We start from the raw sequence: 26,683 nt of genomic DNA, 5'->3' as shown, positions 1-26,683 counted from the left end.
TATTGATGTGAGATTTATAGGAAAGTGAACTGTCTAGGATGACACCAAGGCTCTTAACCTGAGGAAAAGAGAAAACTGTGGAGTTATCGATGGTGAGTTAGAAATGGTTCACCTTCAAAAGGTTGGATTTGGTGCCAATAAGGAGGATCTCAGTTTTATCCTCATTGAGCTTTAGATTAGAGGTAAACCAGGATTTTAACTCGGATAGACATTCTGAAAGGGAGGAAGGTGGGAGGGAGATATAACTGGGTGTCATCAGCAAAACAGTGAAACTGAAGATCAACTTTGCAGAAAATGGTACCTAGAGGGAGGATGTATATTATGAAGAGGGCCTAAAACTGAGCCTTGAGGTACACCAGATGTGACGGGGAATAGACGAGAGCGGAATGATCTTAGTTGAATAAACTGGGAACGGTCAAGGAGATATGATTGAAACCAGGCGAGGGGTGTGTCAGAGATGCGAGAGAGGAAAGTCTGCTTAGAAGTACAGAGTGAGAAATGGTGTCGAAGGCTGAACTCAGATCTAAAAGGACGAGAATGGTGAGAAGACCAGAGTCAGCTCCGATAAGAAGATCGTTAGTGACTTTAAGTAAAGCAGTTTCTGTACTGTGACATGAGCGAAAACCAGATTGAAATCTCTCGTAGATATTATTATTAACCAGGTGTAAATGCAGTTGAGCTGCAACCACTTTTTCGAGTAGTAAAAATCATACTGGAAAATGAAAACATATTAGGGTGATTACAGACTATGAATGAAATTTTGTAATTTCAGTAACGTAGTGGAAAAAGCAAAGAAAACAAAATATAGATGGAAAAATATGGTCAGATGTTGTCACACCGGCATTTAAAGAGTCCAAGAAAGGACTGAGTATAGGCTGCACAACTAAGGGTGCAATCCATCAGCGCGTATTCCAGGAATCCTCCAGGCTTTTCAACAAGTAGAGACCGAAAGGTTCGGAAAATCAAAATTGCTTTTAAATATCTTTGGGCCACCAAAAGTTACAGGAGTCCCCTACAAACACAGAATGATAATGATTACTAGTAAAAACACAAACTTGTTTTCATCAAGGACCTCCAATTTTACAAGAGTTTCATATAATGCAAAGTCAGCACGTTTCTTAGCCACAGACTGAAAAAAAACACAAAAAACAAAACCATGAAGATAGCTACGGAAAAAAGGTTAAAGTCTGGGACTGGGCTTAATTATTTCTGAGAAACAGAACAAAAGTGTTTGTAAGTGAAAAAAAATGACGTTTGATGCGAGTCTGAATAAGAACACACTGATAAATCAAATATGTATCCATATATAACTATATTTCTCTCTCTGTGTTAATGTTATAATGGTATATACTGGGGGAAATAATTATTTGATCCCAGACGGGTCTGTATATGTGCCTTAAGCCAGGGGACCTTGAGGCCACTGCAAAATTTCAATAATTTACAGCGTGTGTTACCAATAGTGTTCTTAGCGACTGTGGTCCCAACTGCCTTCAGATCATTAACAAGCTCCTCCCATGTTTGGGGCTGATCCACCACCTTTCTTGTGATCATCCCGACTCCATGGAAGATTGATGGTTGTTATATACTGTATTTCTTTCATTTTTGAATAATTGCACCAACAGCCTCTCACAAAGCTTCTTGCTGATGCTCTAGTACCCTATTCCAGCCTTGTGCAGATCTACAGTCTTGTCCTTGATGTCCTTCGACAGCTCTTTGGTCTTGACCATGATGGTGGAGAGGTTGGAATGGAAGAAAATGATTCTGTGGACAGGTGTGCTTTATACACATAAGAAGTTCAGATCAGGAGTATCTGTGACTGATTGTAATCTGTGAACCACATGGGCGCACAGGCAATCTGTGGGAACCAGACCTCTGGATGGGTCATAGAGTAGTCAGTTTCTAATTTTTGTGTAATGTGTTTTTTCCTGATTTATGGTGGAGATCCTTCTGTCTTCATTTAAACAAAACTACCATAAAAATTAGAGATTGTTGATTTTCTTGTAAGTGAGCAAACGTACAAATTCAGCATTAGATCAAATAATTATTTCCCCAACTATACATGTTACACACAACATGTTTTTAATTTTAAAAAATGGTTGAAAATGAGGGACAGTTAACTCACAGAGGTGGAGGAAATCTTTGACACAGGAAGTTTAGCCATTTTGTGTGTGTGTGTGCGTGTGTGTGTGTGTGTGTGTGTGCGTGTGTGTGTGTGTGTTGGGACAGTTACTTTAAGACACAACATCACATATCTCTGGTTTGCTCAGGGACTGTGAAAAAAAAGATCGAGTTGTGCCCTTCCACGCAGCCTCTTTTCATACCTTGATCCCCCCCCAGGAGTGGTTAGATAGGAACTCCACTGGTGATGTTACACCTGGTTGGACAGGGTACCTCAGGAGGAAGTCTAGCTCTACAGGGTTTATATCTTTATTCATCAGGAGTATCTGGGCACAAAACAAACAGGAATAACTTTACAATGATGCGTTTTCGGTACAGAGCACATCTCCTTTCTACTTGATTAAACCCAAACAGGGCCGCCGGTCTCCGGAGAAGCCTGTTCAGCAGCAAACGTGTGTTCAAAAACAAACCATGCAGAGGATGAAACCGGATGCACCTTCCTACCTGGAAAGCGAGCTGAGCGATGTATGTGAGCTTGTCACACTCAAATAGGCCTCTGGTGGTGTACTGGAAGACTGAGGAGGTGATGCTGTCAATTAGGTTGGACACCCGCTGCTTTAGACCTTCTGCAGGCTCAGCCTTCAGAACTGCTTTCTGGAAGACCACACTAAACGCCTGAGGACGCACAGGAGCAGGTACAATACAGAAACAGTGTCTGACATCAAAGTGTTAAAAGCACAAGAATAACAGTACTGTTAGATACAAACTCATAAGGTAATCCAATAAAGCAAATGATAACCCAGCAATTGGGTTTTGTTCATACTGATCTTTAAGTATAAATTAGATATCATCAGTCTTTGTCATTTACAGCTGACTTGATGGATATGATGCAGTGTTCTAAGAATGAACTGATCAATACTACTTTGGCTCTATAAGGAAAGCTGACAGCTGTAATTGATTACAACGTTTATGTATGTATAAATATTTTATCAATGTGGTAAGCTTGAATGAAAAACTTTAATGGACATAGACAATTTTAAATTATTTCTAAACACAAAAATAAACAAAATAAAAATCTTTTGCAATGGACCTCATTAATAAGTACGATGTTTTCAAAATCTGGTCATCTGTGCTACAGAGCTCCAATTTTTTAATTACAGCTCAAAGCTCTTTTTGCTATAAGGTAAAGACCCTAAAGTATTAGCTAGAAAAACCCAACAACCAGATAAATACCAAAGAGGCAAAAAAATCATAGAGAGACAAGGACAAAGCAAAGTGAGAGTAGACAGTTAATAACATGCAGAAATAGCACATAAACATATACCACATAAGGAGTGAAAGGTTCTCAGTGCATTGTGATCGCACAGCAACCTGAGCCTATAGCACTAAGGGACGTTCATTGTTTTAGGGAGCTTTTCTAACTTTCTAATAATTGTTGCTGCACTGGATCTGACTTCTGATTCCAATATCACGTCATACTGTGATCCTTCAACATACTGAACCATGCAGAGTTTGAAGTACTGGAGAAACAGTTTGTTTGCACTTTTTGCAGCGACTGTAAAATAACTTATTACCACAGAAATACAATAATTGTCCTCTTTCACTGTATGAAATGTGCTGTCATTTCTGTTCATTTAGCAGATTCACACTTAGCTCTGAGGTTGTATACAGAACACATATTATAATGTATTTCATTTCATTCACAAGGTCAAAGGTACATAAACACTGAATGCGTTTTCATTTTATTATGTTGGGAAATAAGACGGGCCGAGGCAACTACCTGCGGAGTCGGAAGAGATTGCAAACAATATCTCAGGCTGCCTTCTCTCAGCACTGCCTGGCTGACAATATGAAAGACATTATGCTCTACATAACCACATTAGGGAGCCACAAACACAATAAAAGCAGGGCAAAGAGCATAAAACACAGTGAGCAAATGGAAGGAGGAGGGAAACAACAGAGAAGTGAGTGTAAAGAAGGGTCTCACTGGGGGCCCATGACAAGGGTCGGTAACATGGTGGGTCAATAGACAGGGTACCTTTAGAGAGAACTGATACATGGGGTGGATTTTATTGAGGTCGTTCATTGTGAAGTACAATAAGGAAGCCCGTGCTGCTGCTGGTCGGAAGTGCTCTCGAGCCTCATTGATTTTGGTCTCTGTCACCTTGGCTTCTTTTACCTGCAGTAAAGTAGTGCAAACGGAATCACACTCATATACATCAGCACAGACGTGGATATACTCAAGGTCCATCAATCAGTTAATGATGAACTTGTGCACAATCCAATAAAACATACTCCAGTGAAGAGCAGTCCTGTTGCAATTTCACGCTTCAAAATGTCCTCACATTCTGTGGATCATGACAATCATGCTTTTTTTTTTGTTTTAATAACCAGCAAACGCCTGTGCAATTATGTTAAGGATGAACATCTGCAAAGGAAGCGCTCATCTCCTCACAGACAGAAGGCACACTCTAAGATTAAAAAAACACAGAGCTTTTAAGAAGTGCTCTAAACTAATTCATCTTTGGCAGACATCATACGCTGAGCTGATGTGATCTTGTAATCTGACCACAAGAAATAAAGAAACAAAGCAAGGGAAGCAGAGCTAGGAGTATGGCAACACTTTAGGTGACAGTTGCACCTGCAAATGGGTATTATTGAAGAAGTACAGTCTAAAAAGGATACTGCATTCTACATTTCATTTAGGATAACATTAGAAACAAACTGCACTGATGCAAAAGTGTGCAGAGACAGGTTGGCAGATGCAATCAGGCAAAATGCTCTGTGGACTATGATGTTCATAGATGAAATGGAACCTGGGGAGGTGGAGGTATGCTTCTGTTTGAATGAAAATCTAACAGAAGCAAGACAGACTACATGGGTCAAGTACAGAGAGTGCACAAGAGATGTGAAGAAGAGAGTACACAAGTTTCAGGTGTGATTTGCAACAGAAGAAAGGAGCAAGAGCAAAAGAGAAGTTTTACAAGATGGTAGTGAGAACTGCTATTATGCATGGAGACAGCGGCACTGACAGGAGGCCGACGTGGCACAGTTGAAGATATTAGTTTTATTAGGAGCAAGCAGGATGAACAAGATTAGAAATGAGTACATGAGAGGAACAGTTTAGGTTGAACAGTTAGACAGCCAATGTTGAGGTGGTCTGAACGTGAGCAGAGGAGGGATAGTGGACAAGGGATGTTGAAGATGGAGTTGCCAGGCAGTAGGAAAAGAGGAAGACTTCAGATGGTGTCAATGGTAAGTGCTCTAACGAGAGCTTGTAGTCAGTAGTAACACTGTCACTTGAAGGCTGTGATCTAAAGTGTGAGAAAAGATTAAAGCAAATAAAAGACAAAAACCTTTTCTTCGATCTCAGCAGCTGTGCGTTTGGTTGTCTCCAAGTTTTCCACCAGCTCCGTGTCACTGAGGAAATTTCCTGAAGCTGAAGACAAACGGGATAGCAGGTTGTCCTCCAACGTCTTCAGAGTAATCTTAAAGTCGTTCTGTTGCTTCGTCAGGTCAAACTTTAAACAGAAAAAAAAGAACCTCAAAGACAGAACTAATCAATACAGTCTGCATCAGTTGTCCGGACACATGAAGGGGGTTTTCTGGGATGGATTAACCAGCTTCTGTTTGGTTGCCGACATCAAACTTTTTCAGAGTCACCTAACCCTTGGTGTGATGAGGCCGTCGATTTGAATAAGCTGGGAGGGCGCTTTGATGGGGAATTACACACACATCTTTTCTGAATGAGCTTTTACGAGATGCCGTGTTTACAATTATGTACCAATGCAGGCATCATGCAGTGCAATAATGGGGTTATTACCTCCCCAAATGCATTAGAGCAGTCCGTCTTCTAACAAAGCTTTCAATCTAGCAGGTTTTTCTTTTTTTTTTTGGTTTTGGCTTAAAAAAATTACCTGAGAGAAACTTCCACTTTTTTTCAAAGCCTGGTGTTTGACAGGAGAACAAAGTAGACAGAGCTTCATCCTGCCTTGTCCTTCATTATATTCTGTTGCAGCTCCTTGTTTCTGCCCGTTAATGACTTTGCTTTATTGAAGTTTCCCTTAATAGAAGCCTCTGCGACCTTTGAATTGTTGTAATTACGGGAGGGTGGGCTGTTGTGAGATTTGCCTACTTGGAGGGTTGTCGGGGACGGATAATAGCACATGGGTTTTTTGAGTGGCGTGGTCCCTGACAGGCGGCTGGTAATACGTTTCTGGCAGTGCTGTTTCTGCCCACGTGTAATCACAGAAGATGCTGATGGGGTGGGGGTGGAACTGTTCCTCCTCCCTCTGGCAAAACTCACACATGACAAAAGACGTACTTGGCTTCGATCACGCCAGGGGAGCAGATAGTTTAAGAGATCACAATGCTTAATTGTTCTCTTTATGACAGTATTTCCTACTGCTGTGATGAGAGGTATTTCACACCATTGTTAGAACTAATTGAGCCTCTATTTTGTTGAATCCCAGATGCTTTAAATTGTATGTTATTACCAACTCTGTAGCAGAAAAGTTGCACACAGAGAATGAATCGTGGCATTTTAAGGAAAAACCTGACATGTGTGTGGTTGGAAAAGAAAAGAAAAAAGCCTGGTTTGAGTGGTAGACATTTAACTGGAGTGACTCAACTGTGACCTTCTACTTGCCTGCACTCTCTGCTCTTGCGGGGAAAAGCTATCCAAGCTAAAACATTCCCAACTGGATCCAGTAATGAGTCAGTTTTTAACGATTAGCTTTCCTCTGGCACATTGTACTTGTAATTACCCTTGCTTTGGAAAAACAAACAATTAACCAGTCAGCAGAACACTCTAATTGGGATTAAAATAAGATATTACATCTATCATTTTTTTAGGCAAATGATTAGCGAGAGCCAGCGAGCAGCCCTGTTAAGGTAATTTAGGAAGTGGAGCATTTTAGCTCTCATTAATACCGAAAGGCCTGCGCTGGAGCGAATACGCAAGCATGCACACATGTGCACACAAACACACTTGCATGTGCTTAGGGAGGACCAGACGACGTAGTTATTGTGGTAAAAGGTTGTAGACTCATCCCCCTGTGCACTCTCCAAAAAGGCAACTTGACATTTTAAGCTCCTTAGCTCCATCTTTGGCTTTGCTTAAATGAGAGCGCTTTCACCCAGCAGTCATCTTACGGCTCAGTAGCAACGCTAACCTCATTAAAGGTATAATGGCACAGAGTCATTCGAAGAATATAAACAGGTACAGCCAATTTGCACTCCCTCATCAATCTGATGATTGTTATCACTCCGGGTTGTTTACTGACAACAAAGAGCCATTCAGCACTTCATTCTGTCGGCCACGTTTTGATAGGAGGGGGTTCGGGAGTGAACACAGCCAGCAACAGCTCACCCCCACCCTCACCCCAACCACCACCCACCTTCAACTTTCAGCGTTAATTAAAATGATAAGTGAGCTCTAGATCTTGTTTTTTTTGTCATCCTCCAATCTCAGTGAAATGCTAATTAAACAAGCTTCATTAAATCAAACTTTATTTCTTCTCGATTGGATTTTGCTGAGGGGGCATAAGGCTTAAAATAACTCTGGCATTTTGGCTTTTTTAACTTCTCTTTTCCCATTTTCATTTATTAAAAATGCTGATTTGACTTTGGATGGAAGCCCACAGGTTGGAGTAAAGAGCTGCCCACGGAGACCCAACACAAACAAAGGCACCTCAAGAAACCATCAAAATGCAAATAGGATTGTGTTAGAGTAAATCTGCCTCACCCATTAACAGAGTTCCAACAGTATCTTCCGTTCTGATCTCTCTGAGTCACTGCCGTCAGCTACACTTGTACTCAAGAAGGAATTTCTTATTTCCCCTTCACTCCTCAACTAACAAGAGCTGCATTTAAGGAACAGTGAAAGTGTGTCAATGTGTCGTCTAATTACTGTGGTACAGTAACGCTATCGGCCAATCAGTTTCAAGCAGCTGATATGCACTGCAGCTTTGATCAAGTGAATTTTGGGTTAAATATAAACATCAGCTCATACTATGGATATTGGAACTAAGAGCTGCTCATTACTTCTCAAAAGTTGTCTACAGAGCTGCCAGCAACTTGCAGTAAATTGCTCACAGTACTGAGTACTGAGCCGGACAGCTGCAGCTGCTGATCAACAGAGTGGAACAGCAGCTTTCTAATCCTTGCTGCCTGAAATAGAATAGCTCTACAGAACAAAGGCAGCCATTTACATTAAAAAGGGAAATACACCTTAAAGCGTCGTCTATCTGCATCTCCCTTGATTTTGGAGATGTGTGAACATAAATGAGGCTACCAAAGTAAAACGCTTAAAAAAGCTTAAAGCTCCTTACAGGGAGCATCAAGACAGGATTACATAATTCTCAAAGTTTGGTGATAAACGGCAGCACGTCAAAGGAACAGTACCCAGGGTGACTGCAACACAATGGTAAATTAGCACATGTCAGCGCTTCAAAAGTGAATAGGATTTTTTGATTTAGGATTAACTGTTTAACTGGGCAGTGCTTCAAGTGCTTTTTCTGATATTGTCTATCATCAAATGATTTAAGATGGTAACTTGAGCTCATGAAAGCATTTATTTCTGTTTGACCTTGCATCAAAGCAATGTTTCCAGCAATGAAAAGACTGTTTTACTCAAACAAAAGGTGAAAATGAAAGAAAGAAAAGGAAAGCAGGAGGTCACATATAATGATTACTGTTCTGTAATGTCTTTAGGATCAATGTTTGCATAAAAGGTGACAGTCTGCACCGTTTCAATAGGAGCAGAGAACAGTGTGATAGGCTCAATGTGATGCTCACTATACGATAAAATATCTGCCACTATCGGAGTCAAAGCAGGCTGACCATTTTGGGATACAGCCATATCTCTTTGATGTGTCAGCAATTTACATGATTTTTCCTATATACAGCAAACAGATTGAATAACTGCATGTATTACAAAGGGTTGGCTTGAAGTGTGGGTCAGCTCCCTTTTCTGGTTACATGGAACATGACTTTGCAGTTTTGGTGCAATCATAGTTCAACTCAACTGATCTTTTCCACAATAAAAAGGATATTTTTTATTCGTGGAAAAGATCTCTGTTAAAGTAATTGTCGAATCAAGTTTAGTAATAGTTAATTCAAAACAAACCCACATCTGCAACCTGCTTTGCAACCCACCTTCACTCCCCCCTCTCATTCTGACCTAATGGTAAATGGACTGATTCTTGTATAGTGCTTTACTACTCTACCTGAACACTCAAAGCACTTTACACAACTTGCCTCATTCACCCATTCACACAAGCACTTTTTTATATGCTTTTCAACTTAAGTGTTTCTATCTGCCCAAGAATATCCTGCTCTTGGCAGACTGGAGTAGTCGGGAATCAAACCACCAACCTCGCTGACCTCCTCCTACTAACTCCTGAGCTACAGCCACCCTGTTTTAATCATTGTCATATTTGCTGTTATGGTTTCTCCTTTCTCCACACCTTCAGGTTTTTGGGTGCACACATGGAAAGGGATGGAAGTAGCAGAACACAACAGCACTGCTAAATATAAAATAATGCAGATGCCCAGTCACAAAACAAAATCAGCACTTAATCCGTGTATTTCATTGTGTCCAATCAGAAACACACCAGAGACCAGGTATTTAACTGATTACTGGTTTCTGTTTGAGGAAACTCAGTAGGCAACTATTTGCTAACATGTTGCAGAAATGCAATCAGTCCAAACGACACACACTGCTGCTTTGATGTGCGACCCTCGTATCAGAGAAGGATAATGGTAGCTGCATGATCGCGGTGAAGATTAAAAAATGAGTGAATGTGCAGTGTGCTTACAAGACAGCCTGCACAGACAGAGAGAACCCCTCTGTCACAAGAAGGTACTGACAGAGCATGAGAAATAGTGCGATGATACAACTCCGATTGATTTCTGCATTTAAAATGAACCATTTCAATGTTATTTGTGCTCTCGGAGCAATATGCAAATGTCCTGTAATTGGGAATTAGCTCTGGGCAAATGTTTGTGTGTCACATTAATTTCAACAACTCCCCTAAGAAAACACTATTGGAACACTGCTGGGAAACTGTGAACATCACCATACCTGAGGATGGACATTAATACACTTTGAATTTAAAACCACCATTTGGTGTACATTTAAAAATGTTTCATTTAGACGACTTCATGCTCACACACATGCCACGTGAAAACACAGGTGCCGATGTGCACGTTCACAGCCGTGCAGGTTCCCAGTCTCCATAAGTGCGCCATACTAAGCCTCATAATTATCCCACATCCACCAGCCATTAATCAAAGATGCTAGCTGATTGTTTTGGAATCAAAGAGCCCGGACCTTGTGATGTTTAAAGACAGACGATCTTTTCTTGCTGACGAGAACCATTAAGGATGGATAATGACGAGCAAGAGTGTTATGTGCAGCTCTAGGAGGCCCCTGACTCCTCTGACTGTGACTTTTAATTACACCTGCTCAGAAAAGATGTTAAGAGAGAAACTCAAAGAGTCCATCGTGGAATGCTTGTTTGTTCTCTGATAACATTCGAGCAGTGTGACAGATGCTCCTTTCATGTCTGCTCAGGTTCACTTTTACATTCCTGTAACATATTGGATGAAAACGAATCTGTCAAAACTCCCCTTTGTTGTCAAATAGTTGTATCAGGCAGGGTTGCTCCTTGCCTACACTGACTTTCTCACCTTCAGCTGTTCCAGATCAGGTCTCTCCATGCTGACCACGGCAGTCAGCAGCTGGTCCTCCAGACCGTCTCTGGTCACTGTGAAATTTATTAAGGTGCACTGGGCCTGCAGCTCTGGCTGATAATGAGGGCTGGCAAGCTTGGTGTGTAAAATGAGACGGAAACTGGGATTGTACTCGCACTCCTTGTCTCCAATCTTTATGTACCTGTTTGTAAATCAGGAACAGAAACGTTTGATCAGTGAGGGTTTCTCAGTGAAAGTAAAGATTCTGAAACAGCACATATAATAGTGGACAATGTCATTAATGGCAAAGATCTAAACATCTGTCTTTTCTGTCTTTCATATGTTTAATACAAACAAATATCTTCAAACTGGGACACTCGTTTTTAATGAGAACCTGTCAAAAATGTCATACAACCTTTCTGCAAGGATGATAGTTTTTGACAATGCCAAACCAACTGATTTTTCTTCATGACAGATATAGTTTAAAAAAAATACTCTCAAATGTATTACAGTCATTTCCTGAAAATGCTGCACATTTAGACTGCAGAAACTTAGGAAACTGTTAGGGACACATATGACGCTCTAGTAAGCCTGAATTGTCAGTACTACATGTCCTGTAACCCTCTATGTTTATTTAACAGTGACTGAACCAGACAATATTTATAGGTGTGGCTATGCTGAGACCATTACTTACATCAGGGTGTCACCAGACCAGGCTTTTATTTTGTTATTTTGTCATGTGGTTCACTCACTCTTTTCACTGGCTTATTTAGGCACAAGGAGGAACACCACACACACTCTATCATAAGCTTTTTTTATATAACTAACTAAAATCATGAACAGCTGTTTAAATCCTAAAGTTCCTTCAATACACTGTAAAACACTTCTTGTTTCAAGGTAAGTTGCTTTTCCTACTTCCTAGTGGTAAATGGACTTGCACTTATGTAGCACCTTTCTGTTAATTTTGAGCATTCAAAGCATTTTCTACTAAAGCTCTCCTTCACCCAATCACATACACATCCACAGAGGGATTTATCTCAACATAATCAATTTTATCCAACATTCACTTGTACACTCACACACCGACGGATGTATCGGGAGCAACTCAGGGCTCAGTTACTTGCCCAAGGATACTTCAACACATGGACTGGAGGATCTGGAAATCAAATATATATATATATATATATATATATATATATATATATATATATATTAGGGGTGCAACGATATTTGTATCGATATTGAACCGTTCGATACAGTGCTTTCGGTTCGGTACGCATATGTATCGAACAATACAACATTTGTAATTTATTTTATCAATTTTCCTTCTGACGATGCTGTCTGTGTTGAGCGCTCAGTGAATCTGTGTTCGACTACTCCGCCTAGGCTGCACTGTCGAGCGCAGATCCACTGAGCGCTCAACACAGACAGCATAGTCAGAAGGAAGAGCGCAGGGCAAGCTAGCGAGACAGAAGTTAAGCTCTACTTGCAACAGGCAAATTGAACCTCATTCAGATCTGGCGTTTGGAATATTTTGGTTTTCATGTGACGTATGACCCTGAAGGTAAGCGAGTCATGGACTAAAGTAAACAGTATGTTGGATGTGCCATGCAATGCTCAATTACATTGGTGTGAACTAGTGTGTTAGCGCAGTTAGCTCGTTAACGTGTTTTGCCGTCTAGCCCCATGCAGGAGCATGGCGGATTCCACGATTTGCCGGTTGTGGGTCTAAGTTTTCAGAGATAACAAAGCACTATGGTGAGGAACACAACGACTTGACTGCACATTTGCCGACATCATCCTCTGTGCAATCGACATGGTCACCAACACTGTCAGATTACACCTCAGACTCTCCAGGGGGGTCAGTGTAACCCTGGTCCAGATCTGTGTGGAGATTTCCCAGGAAAGCACACGTTGTCTCATTAGAAGCATGCCCTGATGTTGTCGGGCATGCATACAAGCATGGTAAATGGCCTGCATTTGTATAGCGCTTTTCTAGTCCATAGGACCCCCAAAGTCAACTTCACCACTACATTCAGGTAATCACCCATTCACAACACATTCACACCACTGGCGAGGGCAAGCTACATTGTAGGCCACAGCTGCCCTGGGGCGCACTGACAGAGGCGAGGGCTTGCCGGACACAGGCGCCACCGGGCCCTCTGGACCAACCACCAGTAGGCAAACATGGGGTTAGTATCTTGCCCAAGGATATTTGGCATGCAGCCAGGAGGCAGCCTGGGATCGAACCACTGACCTTCTGATTAGTGGCTGACCTGCTCTGCCACCTGAGCTACAGCCACCCCACCCCTACAGCATGTGGGGCTCTTCTACTGAGTACCATTTTAAGTTGCTGCAATGAAATTTTGACCTGCTGCATAATTTTTACATGATTTCAGGAGGTCCTTCAATTCAGCTCTCTGTAAGTTGATAGTTTTCATTTCCATCAATTCCATCAAACAATATCCTTTCATTGCTAACACATTACCAAGTTAATAAATGCCACTGTCCATCTTCATTAAAAAGAAATGTTATATAGTGTAATCACTGATAGAGCTCATGTATTGAATCTAATGAAGTTAAATGTATTTAAAATGTTTTTGTGTGGAAACTACAGACATAGCAAATTGGTTCATTTGGAAAGTTCTGCTAGGCTTTAACTAACACTAGTTTCTCAAAGATTTACATTTATAGTGTCTATTTTTAATTTGTCATGTGGTGTCAATAATTTAAAAAGGCAGAGAAAAGAAAGTGCTTGTTGCGGTGTTACATATGAGTAGAAAGTTTCCTGAATTAGATCATTGTCTGAAGCAGTGCCTTACAATGCTTCATTCAGTGCTACAAGTATTAAGACACCTTTCAGCATGAGCCTTACCTTCCCTTCTTGATGGTTTCTCTGCCAAGCAGAGGTCCAAGAACAGGATCTAGCGTTTCTTCCAAGTTCTCTATCAGAACCACATCACCTGCTGCCAGCGCTCTCTCTATGGCATCTAGGTACCTTTAAGGTACAAATAACAATGAATCTGTCAAAATTCTGGTTATTAAATGCCCAAAAAACCTCAGTACTGCAGTTTTCTATGAGGCTCTTACCCTCGCTGTCCGATGCGGATGACTTGCAGGTCTTCACCATATTTATTTTTGATCCACTTGATGCCCTGCAGCTGGGGGTCCACCATAAGGGGCCAGCGGTGGCAAGAAGTAAGAATGGTAGCATTCTCCGTGGACATCCTGTCAGCAGGTAACCCCTCATTCTGCCATGTAGCAACGTCAGCGTCGTCAGTCAGCAGTGTCAAAGGGTCCAGGTCATGCGTCACTGGGATAGGAACCTTACACGTGATTTGCATTTTAATTAGTTTTTCCCAGTGAACTGTTTCAATTCTTCTTCATGATGACTGACAGGTCACAAGTCACAGCAATGGTGCGTTGTTAAAAAGGAACAGATAAACTTTTCCCTTTAGTATTTAAATCTATGTTCATCAAAAGTCGACTGGCAACTGCTGTTAGAATAAAAAACATTGTGGTTTCCATGTAGAGCAGGATTACATTTGTTAGGGACTATTTACATCTGCAAATAAATGCCCAAATTGGTAATCCTTTCTTTGGATCATTATTGTATGTGATTTGCATTAAACTTTGGTTAATAGCGCAAAGTGGATACTGGACTACCTCACAGAACGTCCACAGTATGTGAGGACACAGGGCTGTGTCTCTGATACGCTGGTCTGCAGTACGGGGGCCCCACAGGGAACTGTGCTGGCACCGTTCCTCTTCACCCTCTACACTGCAGACTTCTCCATCAACTCCCCACGCTGCCACCTACAGAAGTTCTCTGACGACTCTGCCATAGTCGGCCTCATCACAGGTGAGGACGACTCAGAGTACAGACAGTGGACTCTGGACTTTGTGGACTGGTGTCAGCAAAACCACCTGCTGATCAACGGCGGGAAAACGAAGGAGTTGGTGGTGGACTTCTGGAGACGCAGACCCACCACACTGAACATCCAGGGAGTGGACATTGAGATAGTGGACTCTTATAGGTACCTGGGTGTTCACCTGAATAATAAACTGGACTGGAGCCACAACACTGATGCTCTTTACAGAAAGGGCCAGAGCAGACTCTACCTGCTGAGGCGGCTGAGGTCATTTGGAGTACAGGGAGCGCTTTTAAAGACCTTCTATGACTCTGTGGTGGCATCTGTCATTTTTTACAGTGTGGTATGTTGGAGCAGCAGTTTATCTGCAGCCGGGAAGAAGAGGTTGTACAAACTCATTAGGAAGGCCAGCTCTGTTCTGGGATGCACCCTGGACCCAGTGCAGGTGGTGGGAGACAGAAGGACTCTGGCCAAAATAACATCTCTGATGGACAGAGTCTCCCACCCCATGCATGTAAATGTTGCTGAACTGCAGAGCTCCTTCAGTGACAGACCGCTGCATCCTCGATGCACGAAGGAGCGTTTCTGCAGGTCCTTCCTCCCTGCAGCTGTCAGACTGTGCAATCAGAACTGCTCCCAACAAGCATAGATGTTTACATCTGCGCTGTAACTGCAATAAGTTAATTAACCGATTCGCACTACAACCTGGTTTGCCTCTTATCTGTAGCTATTTTTATTTAATTTAATAACTGTACAGTACTCTGTATATAGTAACCATTGTCCTTAATGTAAATATGTAAGAAAAATTGTGTATGTTTCTGTTCTGTGTCCTGTGTACTCTTTGTTTGTATATGTGTCTTTTTGGCTGCTGTTACAACCAAATTCCCCCTTGTGGGACAATTAAAGGATTATTCTAATCTATTCTAAATACTAAAAAATTAAAACAAGAAAATGAATGTTTAATAATATTAATAGAAGAGCTAAACCATCAGTGAACAGTGAACATAACAGACATGTCTCAGTCAGAGAAGCTGACGGTGGTAGTGATAAAAAGCAATGCAACTTGTTATCTGTGCTACCACTGTTTTGTATTTGTGCCTCAGGACTTCTGTGAACATTCGGCCGTGGTATTTTCAAGCACAGAAAACAGGCATTATATTGCTAGTAATGAATGAATGTCTCTACCTTCCTAGCCCGTTTTTCCCTGATTTTCTGATTCTTACTACAGTTGAGACACAGTGACATCACAGTGACATTCCAGTTTAGTTTTTTTTTCTCTATTGCCATTTATTTCCATTTGCGTTTTGATTTAACCACCAAAACTACGTAGTTAGGCTTGCAAAATGATCGTGTTCTGGATTAAAATATGTCTTTTAATCCTTCACTTTAAAAAAGGATGCTTAAGGTGCCTGTTGTGTCAAAATGTGATGGTCCTGCCTGGTTGTGAGACCCATCTGTCATCGTGATGGGTGATTCATGACACCAGTGTCAGAGGACACCTTGTATTTATCTCTGAGATGCCATAGAGTTTGATTAAACAGCAGTGTTTAGTGCTGTGGGAATTAGACCAGCAATGTACAACATAACGTTTTCTCAGTTGGGCCTCCAGGCAAACAAATGTCCAAACAGGTACAATCTCTTTAACAACCATTATGAATAAAACGATTGATCGCTAATGAAACTTTAGTTAAAGTTTAGTTAAAGTTTCAGGGGTAAAATTTTACTGACCTCCAAATAAAGCCAACCTAATTTATTTTAATAGTGCTGTTTTGATCTATAATTATAGAGCATATTAGCAGATTTAGATTAATTATATAAATCTGCAAAATACTTTGAAACTAAATCTTTGAATATAGCCTCAACCACACTGCAAGAGAGGTGGGCTGCTTTCCTTCGCATTTTAACAATCCAAACAGGTAGCTCAACACAGGACTTTTACTGACATTTTAATGGGAAAATTGTAACAAAACACTGCTTGTTAGTGAGGGTTCATTTCAGCCAGTTTGCTTCACAGGTGGACTCAAATCATGGAAACACTATTAGTGGCCCAAAAGGCCAGCAGCTGCCCAGTAATGGAACATTTACCAGTACCATTACAATTTGCAAGCAATAAAAAAATAGATAAACAACACTACATAACATTTTATAACTGCAGTTGTTAATGTGTCCTATCAGCCATGATACATGACCTAATTAATTCATAAAGTATTCTAAATGTTTTGCGTAATATAAACCCGCTGTAACTGCTGAGTAAGCATTAATATCCCTTAAGTCTATTTTTTATTTTTTTTTTACGAAAGCTACTCATATTTACTCAAGTTATATTATTAATCATTTAAATTTGAACCATTTTATAAAATATATATAAGGTTTTCTGAACAGATTTCTGTTTTTTCCACTGTACATTTAGCTGTGGGCAAAATTCCTAAAGTCCTGACATCACTAGCAAACAATAATTATATGCAGAGATAGAGAAAGACCAACAGGGCCGGTTGCAGATTCATTTCTGTGTTACATTTCAGTCAGATTTACAAGTAAAGGTTTTCAAAGACTTCTGTGAGAGTCACAGTTCTTGCAGTGTGGCTAATTCAAGTTGAAATAACACATAATGAACCCACCTTCAGCTGACTGAGATAAGGCCTCCACGTGCTGTCCATAAGCTGGACCCTGTAGCGCTTGGTAAAATATCCTAGGTAGGAGATGAAGGTGGTGATGAGGAGAACATCTCCACACAGAGTCCTTTCCTGCTTCTTGAAGTTCTCTACAGCCTCTGCCCAGCGAACATTCTCTGATGCTAGACCACCCACCTAAACAGAAAATAGCAGCAGACCACTTTTAAAGTTGTTGTTTTTTTTTTCATTTTTCCCAATGAAATATACGTCATTCCATCATCTTCCCCAAAGCCATTGTGGAAAGAATCAAAATCAAATGATGGCTGCTGCTGCCAAGGTGCCAAACCATAATTTAAGGAAATCTCCACAACAATGCCTTAATACCTTTGAGTTGTTTTTTTTTTTTTATTACCATTTTTAGGTTTAAACACTCTCTGCTTGTGCACCGACACCACTACTTTTTACTTTTTAGCAATGACCCAGTGTCCCTCCAGGGATCAATAAAGTTCCCCTCAATATCTTATGTCCTCTAAACTTCAGAGGGCGCACGCACTAACACAGACTGCAACTTCTCAGTGCACATCACAGAAATACCGTGCACTTCAGCAAGTCGACTGCATTTGCACTGACATTTTGGATTGACTAGGCAATAAGCACAACCTCAACCTCTGTTTGTTGCTACTGTCAGGTCTTTTAGAAGCTTTCTCTGAATAATTTAGATTATCATACTAGCATTGTCAACATTCATCTTTGCATTTTGCTGCTGTAAGCAGGAGATTTACAAACCAAAAGATGATTACAGGATTTATGTGTATATGTGAATATATATATATATATATATATATATGTGTGTGTATGTAAATGTATTGTGGACCTAAAGGCAGAGACAACCACACTAACATGGGGCAAATATATCTATATTTAAATATATCTATATATCTATATATATATATACACATATATATACACACACACACATATATATATATATATATATATATATATATATATATATATATATATATATATATATATTTATATATATATATATAAATAAACACACTTTCACACTGTGTTAATTAACGTTTGTCCTGGCAGTTTTTCCAAAAACTAACTGGAATAAAGTTCCAGTTAGCACTTTAAGTTCTGTCATCATTGGGGACGATTTGATTAAATTATCCTCCAAACTGTTGGCAATCTAGGAACAAAGAAAATAATAATTACTGAGTTACAAAGTTAAATTTATTTATAAAAGGTCTGGTTGACCTTCTCCAAAATATCAAGTTATTGTCACCACCTATAATGACTCAGCTCTCATATTTGAACTACTATTAATCACTTGAGCCATTTTAACCACCCTTATTAAACAAGCAGCACGATATATAGTGACAGATTTTTAAAGGAGGCTCTTTGTCTGCAGACTATTTTGAATACACATTTGAGACGGTCCCTATCTTGTGTATTATTCAAGATGGCAGCTTTTCATATCAAATCATGGAGTAGACACCTGTGCAATATCAGACCATTTTTCTTATTCTGCAGTGCACAAAATCTTTGCAGAAGACTGGATGAAACGTTATTTATAAGGATAAAGATGTCTAGCGTTTTTTTTAGCCTGTCAGTAAGTTGTGTCTCCATTACTGAATAAAGCCTTAGCTTCTAGCAGTTTAATTTTGCAGTACTTAGATAAGTATCATGTGAATTGCTCCTAAGACAGAAGGAAATGTCAGAATCTTCTGATGAAGCCTTAAAAGCAGGTTGTCTGTAATGACTCAGAAAAGCAGTTGTGCTACATGACAAATCAGCAGGATAAATGATGGTAATATGGTCAAATAAAGAAATTACTCTTTTTACTGGAAAGTGTCATTACATGACTCAAATCTAATTTCAACAGGCCAAACTTTGCAAGGTGCCTTTCTGGGCCCAGACTATCAAGCCCTCTAGTTAATGACTGAACAACAGTGCCGGGAGCAAATGTTCAATATGATACAGTCAGTCCATGATTGGTTGTCATCCATGCTTCCCTCCCAAGCAGCTCCACCTCACCTCACATGCTATTACCTGATGCATGTGTGTTAAAAAAGATTCTCTGTCTTTACAAGCTTTGGTGGACTTCGGTGCTGAGCAGTAGGCACAGATTTTTTCTTTTATTGGTGAGTATTCACTCATCAAGCCAAATCATTACATTCAGGTGTTCCAAGCACTTCCATCACCACAGGTGTATAAAATGTATAATTGAGCATTAGGGCAGAATGGGTTGTTTTAGGAGCTCAGGAGTGTTACCATTCTATAGTCAGCTGTTGGCGGTATTATAACAAACTAGAAGCGGAATATCAGCAACTCAGCCACGAAAACTGGTGCAGAATTCACCAATTTGCTACAGACCTTTAAATTTCATGTGGCCTTCAGATTAGCTCAAGAACAGTGGCACAAAAGCACAGAGAGCTTTATGGAATGGGTTTCCATCTGTTCAAAACCATTAGAGAGCATCGCTGACAAGTCTCTTGAGTGCTTCAAAGCCTCATTGTTATCACAAAAAAGTGTGATTTTGAGTTCCATCTGTAACCTTCCGAGGGTACGTCAGCGAAGGTGGACAGATGAAGGCTGACCCAAAGAAAATCAATGCAGTAGCTGATTGCCCCACTCCAACTTTTGCCGATGCTTTATATGTGACTAAAGCCACACCTTTGCCAGACTTCTCCTCAAAAGTCTCCTTTGTTTGGGCCCAGGAAGCAGGGTCAGGCTTCCAAGAGAGATTTTCATCTCTGCTCAAGTTCTGATCAAACTAGTGATTCTTTTGAGAAACAGGATCACCAACTGAGACACTCAGAACATTTCTGTATAATTTTATTTTATGTTAGTTATCTTGGGGAAAACAAAAATCTAGTTTTTAATCTTATTTTGTTAAATATTTACGACCTTGATGGACAGTGTTGGTTGTCTGAAAACGTAACATATCTTTTCCATTTATTTATACCAGTGGGACCACAATGGGGATTTCTGTCAATCATGTGTTATTATTAAATCATAAAACAGCACAAAAAGTCACATATAAATTGAAATTCATGACATTAATACTCTGTATGTACTCTGTAGCAATCCTATTTTTTTCCCAAGTCTGTATATGCAGTTGGCAGAATAACTACAGCATGAAATAGCAAAAATTTCAGGCCTTCATTCATTTCTGGCCCAAATAGCTTCTGTGCTATCTCATATGGCATCAGCTCCTCTTTTGATTGTATTATCAGATTAAGAAACTTTTGATATAGACATTGCGCGTCACCTGTCATTTCTTTTATTTCATTTTAAATCTATTTCCTCTCGATAATTGATGGTGAAGAGGATGTGGCTGGCTTCTTCAGTCAGCGCTTCTGATATCATTTTATGTGTGTTAGGCATAAAATCTTTCCTACACCACAGACAAGAAAGAATCGGTAACCCAGGTACCCAGCAAGAAAGGTGCTGACAGTTGTAACCTCAAAATAAAAAATATGACACAAATAATGCTTAATTGATTAAAAGTGTCTTAGTCTAAATGCTACTAATCAAAGATAAGACAAAATCAACATCAGATTTAAAATGCAGTATTGCAGTGTGCACACATCTGTAACTATGTAAGCATGCTGTGACAGGAAACAGAGTGTATTTGTCTGTGGTAGTGGTTAGCCTCCTCACCAGACGGTTAGCCAGGGAAATGGTGTGTGCGGTTGATTCTGCTTCCTGTTGGCACTTGAGCTTGTCTGCAGTGGCCTTCTCAAACTTGGCTGTGAGCTTGGCCAGGTTCTCATTAAGGTGCTGATAGGCCACAAACACACACGCACACAAAAACAGAGAAAAAATTGGCACTTGTTAAAGTACAGTGTGGTCATAACGAATCCTAAGAGACAGAGATTAAAGACAGTCAAAGTGTTTCTATGAAAGAAACTTAGGAGTGTGTAGAAAGTTGGGTAAAACTTATCATTAGTCCCACTATGGATTTATTTGGCATATGGAAGCAATTAGCGCAAGGACAAACAGGATTAATCGGTGGAGAGGCACACAGGTTCAGTAGATTAGTTTGAGGATTGCTAATTCCCCTTGGCTCCGAAGCCACTCTCCACTCAAGCGATCTGACTGAGGGCTTGAAAAATGACAGCGAGAAGTCACGCTGGATTTTATTAATAGTCGTCACTCTGCACTCTGCAGGTTTTGATGTAAGCAGCAAAAGCTGCTGCAGCGTACCGAACCCAGTGCTCTGCTGGGGCTGTCTGATGCGCTGAATGTCAAACGCCACTGAGAAACAATTATTTACAGCTGCTTTTATCAATAGGGTTTTCAGGCTGACAGATTTGGTTTTAGATTAATTAACTGCAAAAGCTTTTAAAAGCACTTGCAACAGCTTAGCATTGATGAAATGCTGTTGGTAGATCATTGCTGGAAGAACGCATGTGTCAACTGTCACTCAAGCATTGGAAAAATAATTCTGAACTTTTGCTTATGGCTTCCAGTTGTTTCTATTTTATTTCTGTAGCACCAAAATCTTATTATAACTACATATCTTCAGGTGATTTAATTGTTGATCCTCACTGATGTCTCACGAATCTTTTATAGTGAGGTGCTGAGGATTTCTGACTTTTATAAGTCATTTTTCAACTCTCAGTCTCTTTTAAGTTTTAATACTTTTTTGTGCGTGTCACTGCGTTTGTGTCAAAGAAATGATAAGAAGAAGACAAGAACATGCCTTCAAAGAACAGTACTCCTTTCTTTAATAAAATGGTAATGCAATTTCAAAGAATATATCCTTTGGATTTTAGATATTGAAATTGTCTTCTTTTGAAACAGATACTTGTCAGGCAACAAATAAACTTTTCATTTCCTGTAGTCTCAGTTCAGTGCAGTGGCTTACATTGATTTTGCTTTTGATGGCGGCGAGTTTCTCTTGTGCAGCCGCCAGCTCTGCATTGGCCTTGCTTAGAGCCTGACGCTTCGGCTCCACCTCGCAGTAAACCTCGTAGAACTTGACGATGTTTAAAACCCAGGAGCACAGACCCGCTGCTGCATATGACTTGGATGCCACCAGGTCTGGCTGGAATTCTGGATCCTGGAGAAAAGGATACACATGCTGTCACTGCTTCCAAATTCCTGCTTCCAAATTCAAAATGCGTTAATAATTTCTCAGGCTGTCAGCAAATATCCTGAAAATGATAACATAAAATTCATATTAAATTATGGTTAAAATGCAGTATAAAATGTCTTTCTTTGTAATAACGTCAGGAGAGCTGTGTGGTAAAGTTGCAGGCTTAACACTGTTGCTGATGTGAAGTGAGATAGAGTAAAAAATGATTTACAACGCTTGGACATTAGCAGGCTTCTCACATACATTAGCTAGCTTAACTTTTGTAACTTTGTCTGCAAAACATACAGGCGAAGACACACAGTTCTACATCAACATCAGTTTGGGCCTGAAATAATTCATCAGCAACTACGTGGTAATGATGGTAAAAAATTCATGATCCAACTCATAAGCATGAGAGGCTAACAAGGATATAGCTAGCTGTTTCTTTTCTTGGAAAATCTTTTGATATAGCTGCTACCTCTGTCCATTAAATGTACACCAAGAATGAATATCAATTTACAAATTAGTTTGTTATTGCAAAACGAATGCTGACATATTTTTGTTTATTATATTGCTTTGGCACAATCCTTTCATGTTATCCTGTGTAATTTGATCTGCAGCAGCTATTTTGGCTAAAGGATACAGGATATTACTGGATTCTCAAACACACAGTGTCAAAAGCAAATCAGTGATAATGAAAGTAAAATCATTTGGTGCACAGGCAGTTGGAAAATAGTTCTCAGTTTGAACTATTTTACCTGTTTTTCCAAAATAATTCTTTTTTTCATAAGGTACAGAGATTAATTTCAGTTCAACAGTTCCTACATAGTGAACTTAAGCTGCACTTTACCTTTATTGGCCACACCGACATTCCTCATGTTTGCTTCACTGAACTTCATCATCAGGACGGCTGTTAAATTTGTAATGCTTAATTTACTAGCTGATTCTCTCTCTCTGTCACTTCAACACTTGGCAGCCATAATGTGCCATTGTCATTATAATCACACCCCTACTAAATTTATGACTTATTAGTTGAGCTTGCCATGCGGCAGACATTGCACTCTGAACAGTGTTAGCAAGGACTTCAATGAGTAAGGGCTAATTGAACACTTACCTGCAGGTAAGGCTGAATGGCCTTAAGGCAAGCCTCTGGGATCTTTTCCTTGTTGAAGTTAATCAAGGAGTCCAGGAATGTGTCCACTTTGGCCATCATTACCTTTGCAGCCTTCCAGCTGCGATCCTTTGGGACTTTGCCACCAGGTGCCATCAGGACCATGACTGCTGCTGTGATGTTGGTCACTGCTGCCACTGGAGAGCCAAATGACTTCAGCTCAGTCAAGTTGTTCTGATGTAGGGAAGACAGACAGAGTCATTAATGAAAAATGAAAGCTGTGATCGAATTGAGTTTGTATAAAAGTACTTGTCTGTGGTCTTCTGAGGGGAAAAGTGAGAAAGTGGAAAGGATTAGAATAAAGACAGAAGAACCTGTGCTGACTCTGAGAAGACAACAGAGAATTCTAATTAGGGCATCTTTAGAGAGCTCTAAGCAGTGATTGAACTGTCTGTTCTGCTTGTTTGAACAGAGAGCACCTTTAAACACAGAGGGTGTTTTTGAATATCCCCCAGGATGGATGCTCATAAACCTACATGGGATGCAAGGATAAAGTAAAATGTCTGCAGAACACAGAGAAGACATTATTTTGGGGAAGACCTGCTGAATCCTATGACTAAATAATCTCCTATACAATTCAAGGCTTGTGTGCACGTAAGTTATTCCACTGAAGCTGGGAAAATGAAATCAAAACCAAGCAAGAAAAGTATAAAGTATGAAGTAAATCAATAAGTTACAGCAGGGGACAAGAGAGTAACTGACCTTATTGAGAGTGTTAAGGGCATCCTGAGCAGCAAGCAGGGCTGGCTCGGCTTTAGCTAAGTCTTCTTCACAGTCTCTCTGTTTGCCGCTGACTACCACAGCAATGGCAGCAACTTTTTCTTCTTCTTCATCAGCCACCGCCTTCTCTTTGGACACCTTCTCAGTTTCTATCCCAACCTCCTGGGGCCAGCACACAGAATTTATTGCTAGGTTAACATGTAAAGTGGCTTAATAAACACAACTACTCTTTAATTAAGCAAAACTGGTATTTTAAACTGTAAAAAGACAAATCAAAATTCCAAGGTATAAGACTGAGAACAAAGAATGCTCCGAGAAACAAAATGCAGGCGTTTTTTCTTCCGACTAATTTGACACTGAGGTTTAAGCCTAACTTTCTCTGAATATCTAATATTTTACTGAGCAGTTCCAGCCAAGACTAGAAATCCATCCGTAGATAGGGACGCTGCTTCTGATATGACAGCCTAGTGCTTAATTAAGATTTATTTAACATCATACTTCATTTCTTTAAGCACTGCCAGAGAAATATGCCCCAGAACACAGATACGTGTTTTGTTTTGTTTTTCTTGAGGTGCTGGTGTTATATATGTTCTTGCCTGTATAAGCTTGTCAGCATCCTCATTCTTCTGCTTGAGTTCCACTTCTTGAGCAGCCAGCTTGGCCTTGAGGTCATCCACCTATCAGAAGATGAGACACCGGAGAGCGGGAGGTCAGGAGGATTTGCCTGGATGAAGATCTGGATAAATGAGATCTTCAGCCAGTCAAATCCTTGTTCAATGGAGCAGTACAACAAATTTCTGACAGTAGTATATGCTAAGAGTTACAAAGAGATGAGTGCCTACCAGCAAATCTGTAGGCAAGAAACGAGATTTTTTAAGAATGAAATTGAACAGACCAGCATTTATATGGAGTTTCTCTATTCTTACTGACCACTGATCTCTGCATTGCTCTCTTCCACAGCGTGTCTTTGTCCTGTCTTCCTCCCCTCAACCCAAAGAGGTTTGTTCCTGTTAAAAGGGAGTTTTTCCTTCCTGCTGTCACCAAAGCACTGTGATTGTCTGGTTGTTGGGGTTTTCTCTGTTTTCTTTGTATTATTGTAGGATGTTGACCTTACAATATAAAGAGCCTTGAGGCAACTATTGTTTTCATTTCGCTCTCAATAAATTAAATTGAACTGAATAGTTTAAATCTGTGAGGAAAGCTTTTAGTATAGGCCTGTACAGGATTCGCACCCAATACTACAACCTGGCTGTGATTACAAATAGACAGAGTCACTGCGGTGAATACTGAAACACCTCTGACCTGCAGAGATATAAAATGTATCAACCACCATCAGCTTAATATCGCAAAGGTCCCCCCTCAGACCATCCAGTTATTGATCCATCCAGTTCACCAGCTTCAGCTTTTTTTAACGTTAAAATAGACATCCTAACATCACAAACATGATACTAGCATCAGTCTATTTCTCCAAAAAAGAGTCACTGCTCAGATGTTGAACTGTACATTTAATTAAAACATGAAACAGTCTCCAGTTTACATAAGTTGAAAGGAAAAAAGTAACACAAAGATTAAGATGAAGGGAACAATGACTTGAGCACAGAGGCGGGCTACTGACAATAATCTATTTCTGTTTTGTTAAATGGTCTTGCAATCAGTGTGCATATCATTAAGACTAATGAATCTGCCACTATCACCTAACTGAATCTCTCAAGTAGCTTTGAAGGACTGATCATTTTGTTTTGTCGTTTGCATCATTGTTGGATCTTCATTATTAATACGACTGCTGATTGAGCTCAAAAGCATCTCAACTGAAAGGTAAACATCTCAGTTCTTCAAGGCAATAAATATGATTCTGTGTCTTATGAGAGTCAAAAAAATACGCTTCATAAGGGACACTAAACATTTGCAGATACTATTTTGTGCCCTATAGGATTGTGCCATGGGTCATGCATGTGACCTTTTACCATTACTGTAAAAAAAATGTAACCTGTCCAAGCAGATAAAGGGAGAAATAAGAGATGAACGGCATGCATAGTTTGAAAATATAAAAGCTTTAGGACTGGAGCTGCTATCAGCGCGCACACACACACACACACACACACACACACATAAATGAATAGACCAAAGACGATCATAAAGAGAAATTAAAGCTGTTACAAACTCCTCATAACTCCCTGACAACTAGGGCTCTACATTAACGTCCGACTCCATCAAAACATTGCACTGGGGAAATAAAAACAGACTGTTTTTCATGCTTGTCTTTCAGCTAATTAACAAACAGAAAAATCAGGCCTGAGGGAAGACGGCCCTTTTGGGTTGCGACAATTCTGTATAAAATATGCAGTTGAACATTAGACGAGCACCAAGTGAGCCATCAACATGATGAATAGGTGGGGTG

The 26,683-nt window shown here is 40.1% G+C and overlaps 1 protein-coding gene across 1 annotated transcript in view; it reads right to left on the bottom strand.

Annotated features, from left to right (window-relative positions):
• The window catches only part of dnah9 (dynein, axonemal, heavy chain 9), a 170,190-nt gene that overhangs the window by 43,261 nt on the left and 100,246 nt on the right, over positions 1–26,683 (bottom strand). The window contains exons 56-68 of the mRNA XM_040036646.1: positions 24,882–24,962; positions 24,268–24,447; positions 23,509–23,739; positions 22,185–22,379; positions 20,975–21,094; positions 17,306–17,494; positions 13,906–14,141; positions 13,691–13,813; positions 10,813–11,017; positions 5,475–5,639; positions 4,157–4,297; positions 2,623–2,793; positions 2,322–2,444 (exon numbers count right to left, since the gene is read on the bottom strand). Of these exons, the coding sequence (XP_039892580.1) occupies positions 2,322–2,444; positions 2,623–2,793; positions 4,157–4,297; positions 5,475–5,639; positions 10,813–11,017; positions 13,691–13,813; positions 13,906–14,141; positions 17,306–17,494; positions 20,975–21,094; positions 22,185–22,379; positions 23,509–23,739; positions 24,268–24,447; positions 24,882–24,962 (2,160 nt within the window). The remainder of the gene's footprint in view (positions 1–2,321; positions 2,445–2,622; positions 2,794–4,156; positions 4,298–5,474; positions 5,640–10,812; positions 11,018–13,690; positions 13,814–13,905; positions 14,142–17,305; positions 17,495–20,974; positions 21,095–22,184; positions 22,380–23,508; positions 23,740–24,267; positions 24,448–24,881; positions 24,963–26,683) is intronic.

This window comes from Simochromis diagramma, unplaced genomic scaffold, assembly GCF_900408965.1.
Source record: "Simochromis diagramma unplaced genomic scaffold, fSimDia1.1 OVJJ01000371.1, whole genome shotgun sequence".
NCBI lineage: Eukaryota > Metazoa > Chordata > Actinopteri > Cichliformes > Cichlidae > Simochromis > Simochromis diagramma.
The sequence above is the reverse complement of the archived record's forward strand: the minus strand, read 5'-3'. Positions and strand labels throughout refer to the sequence as shown.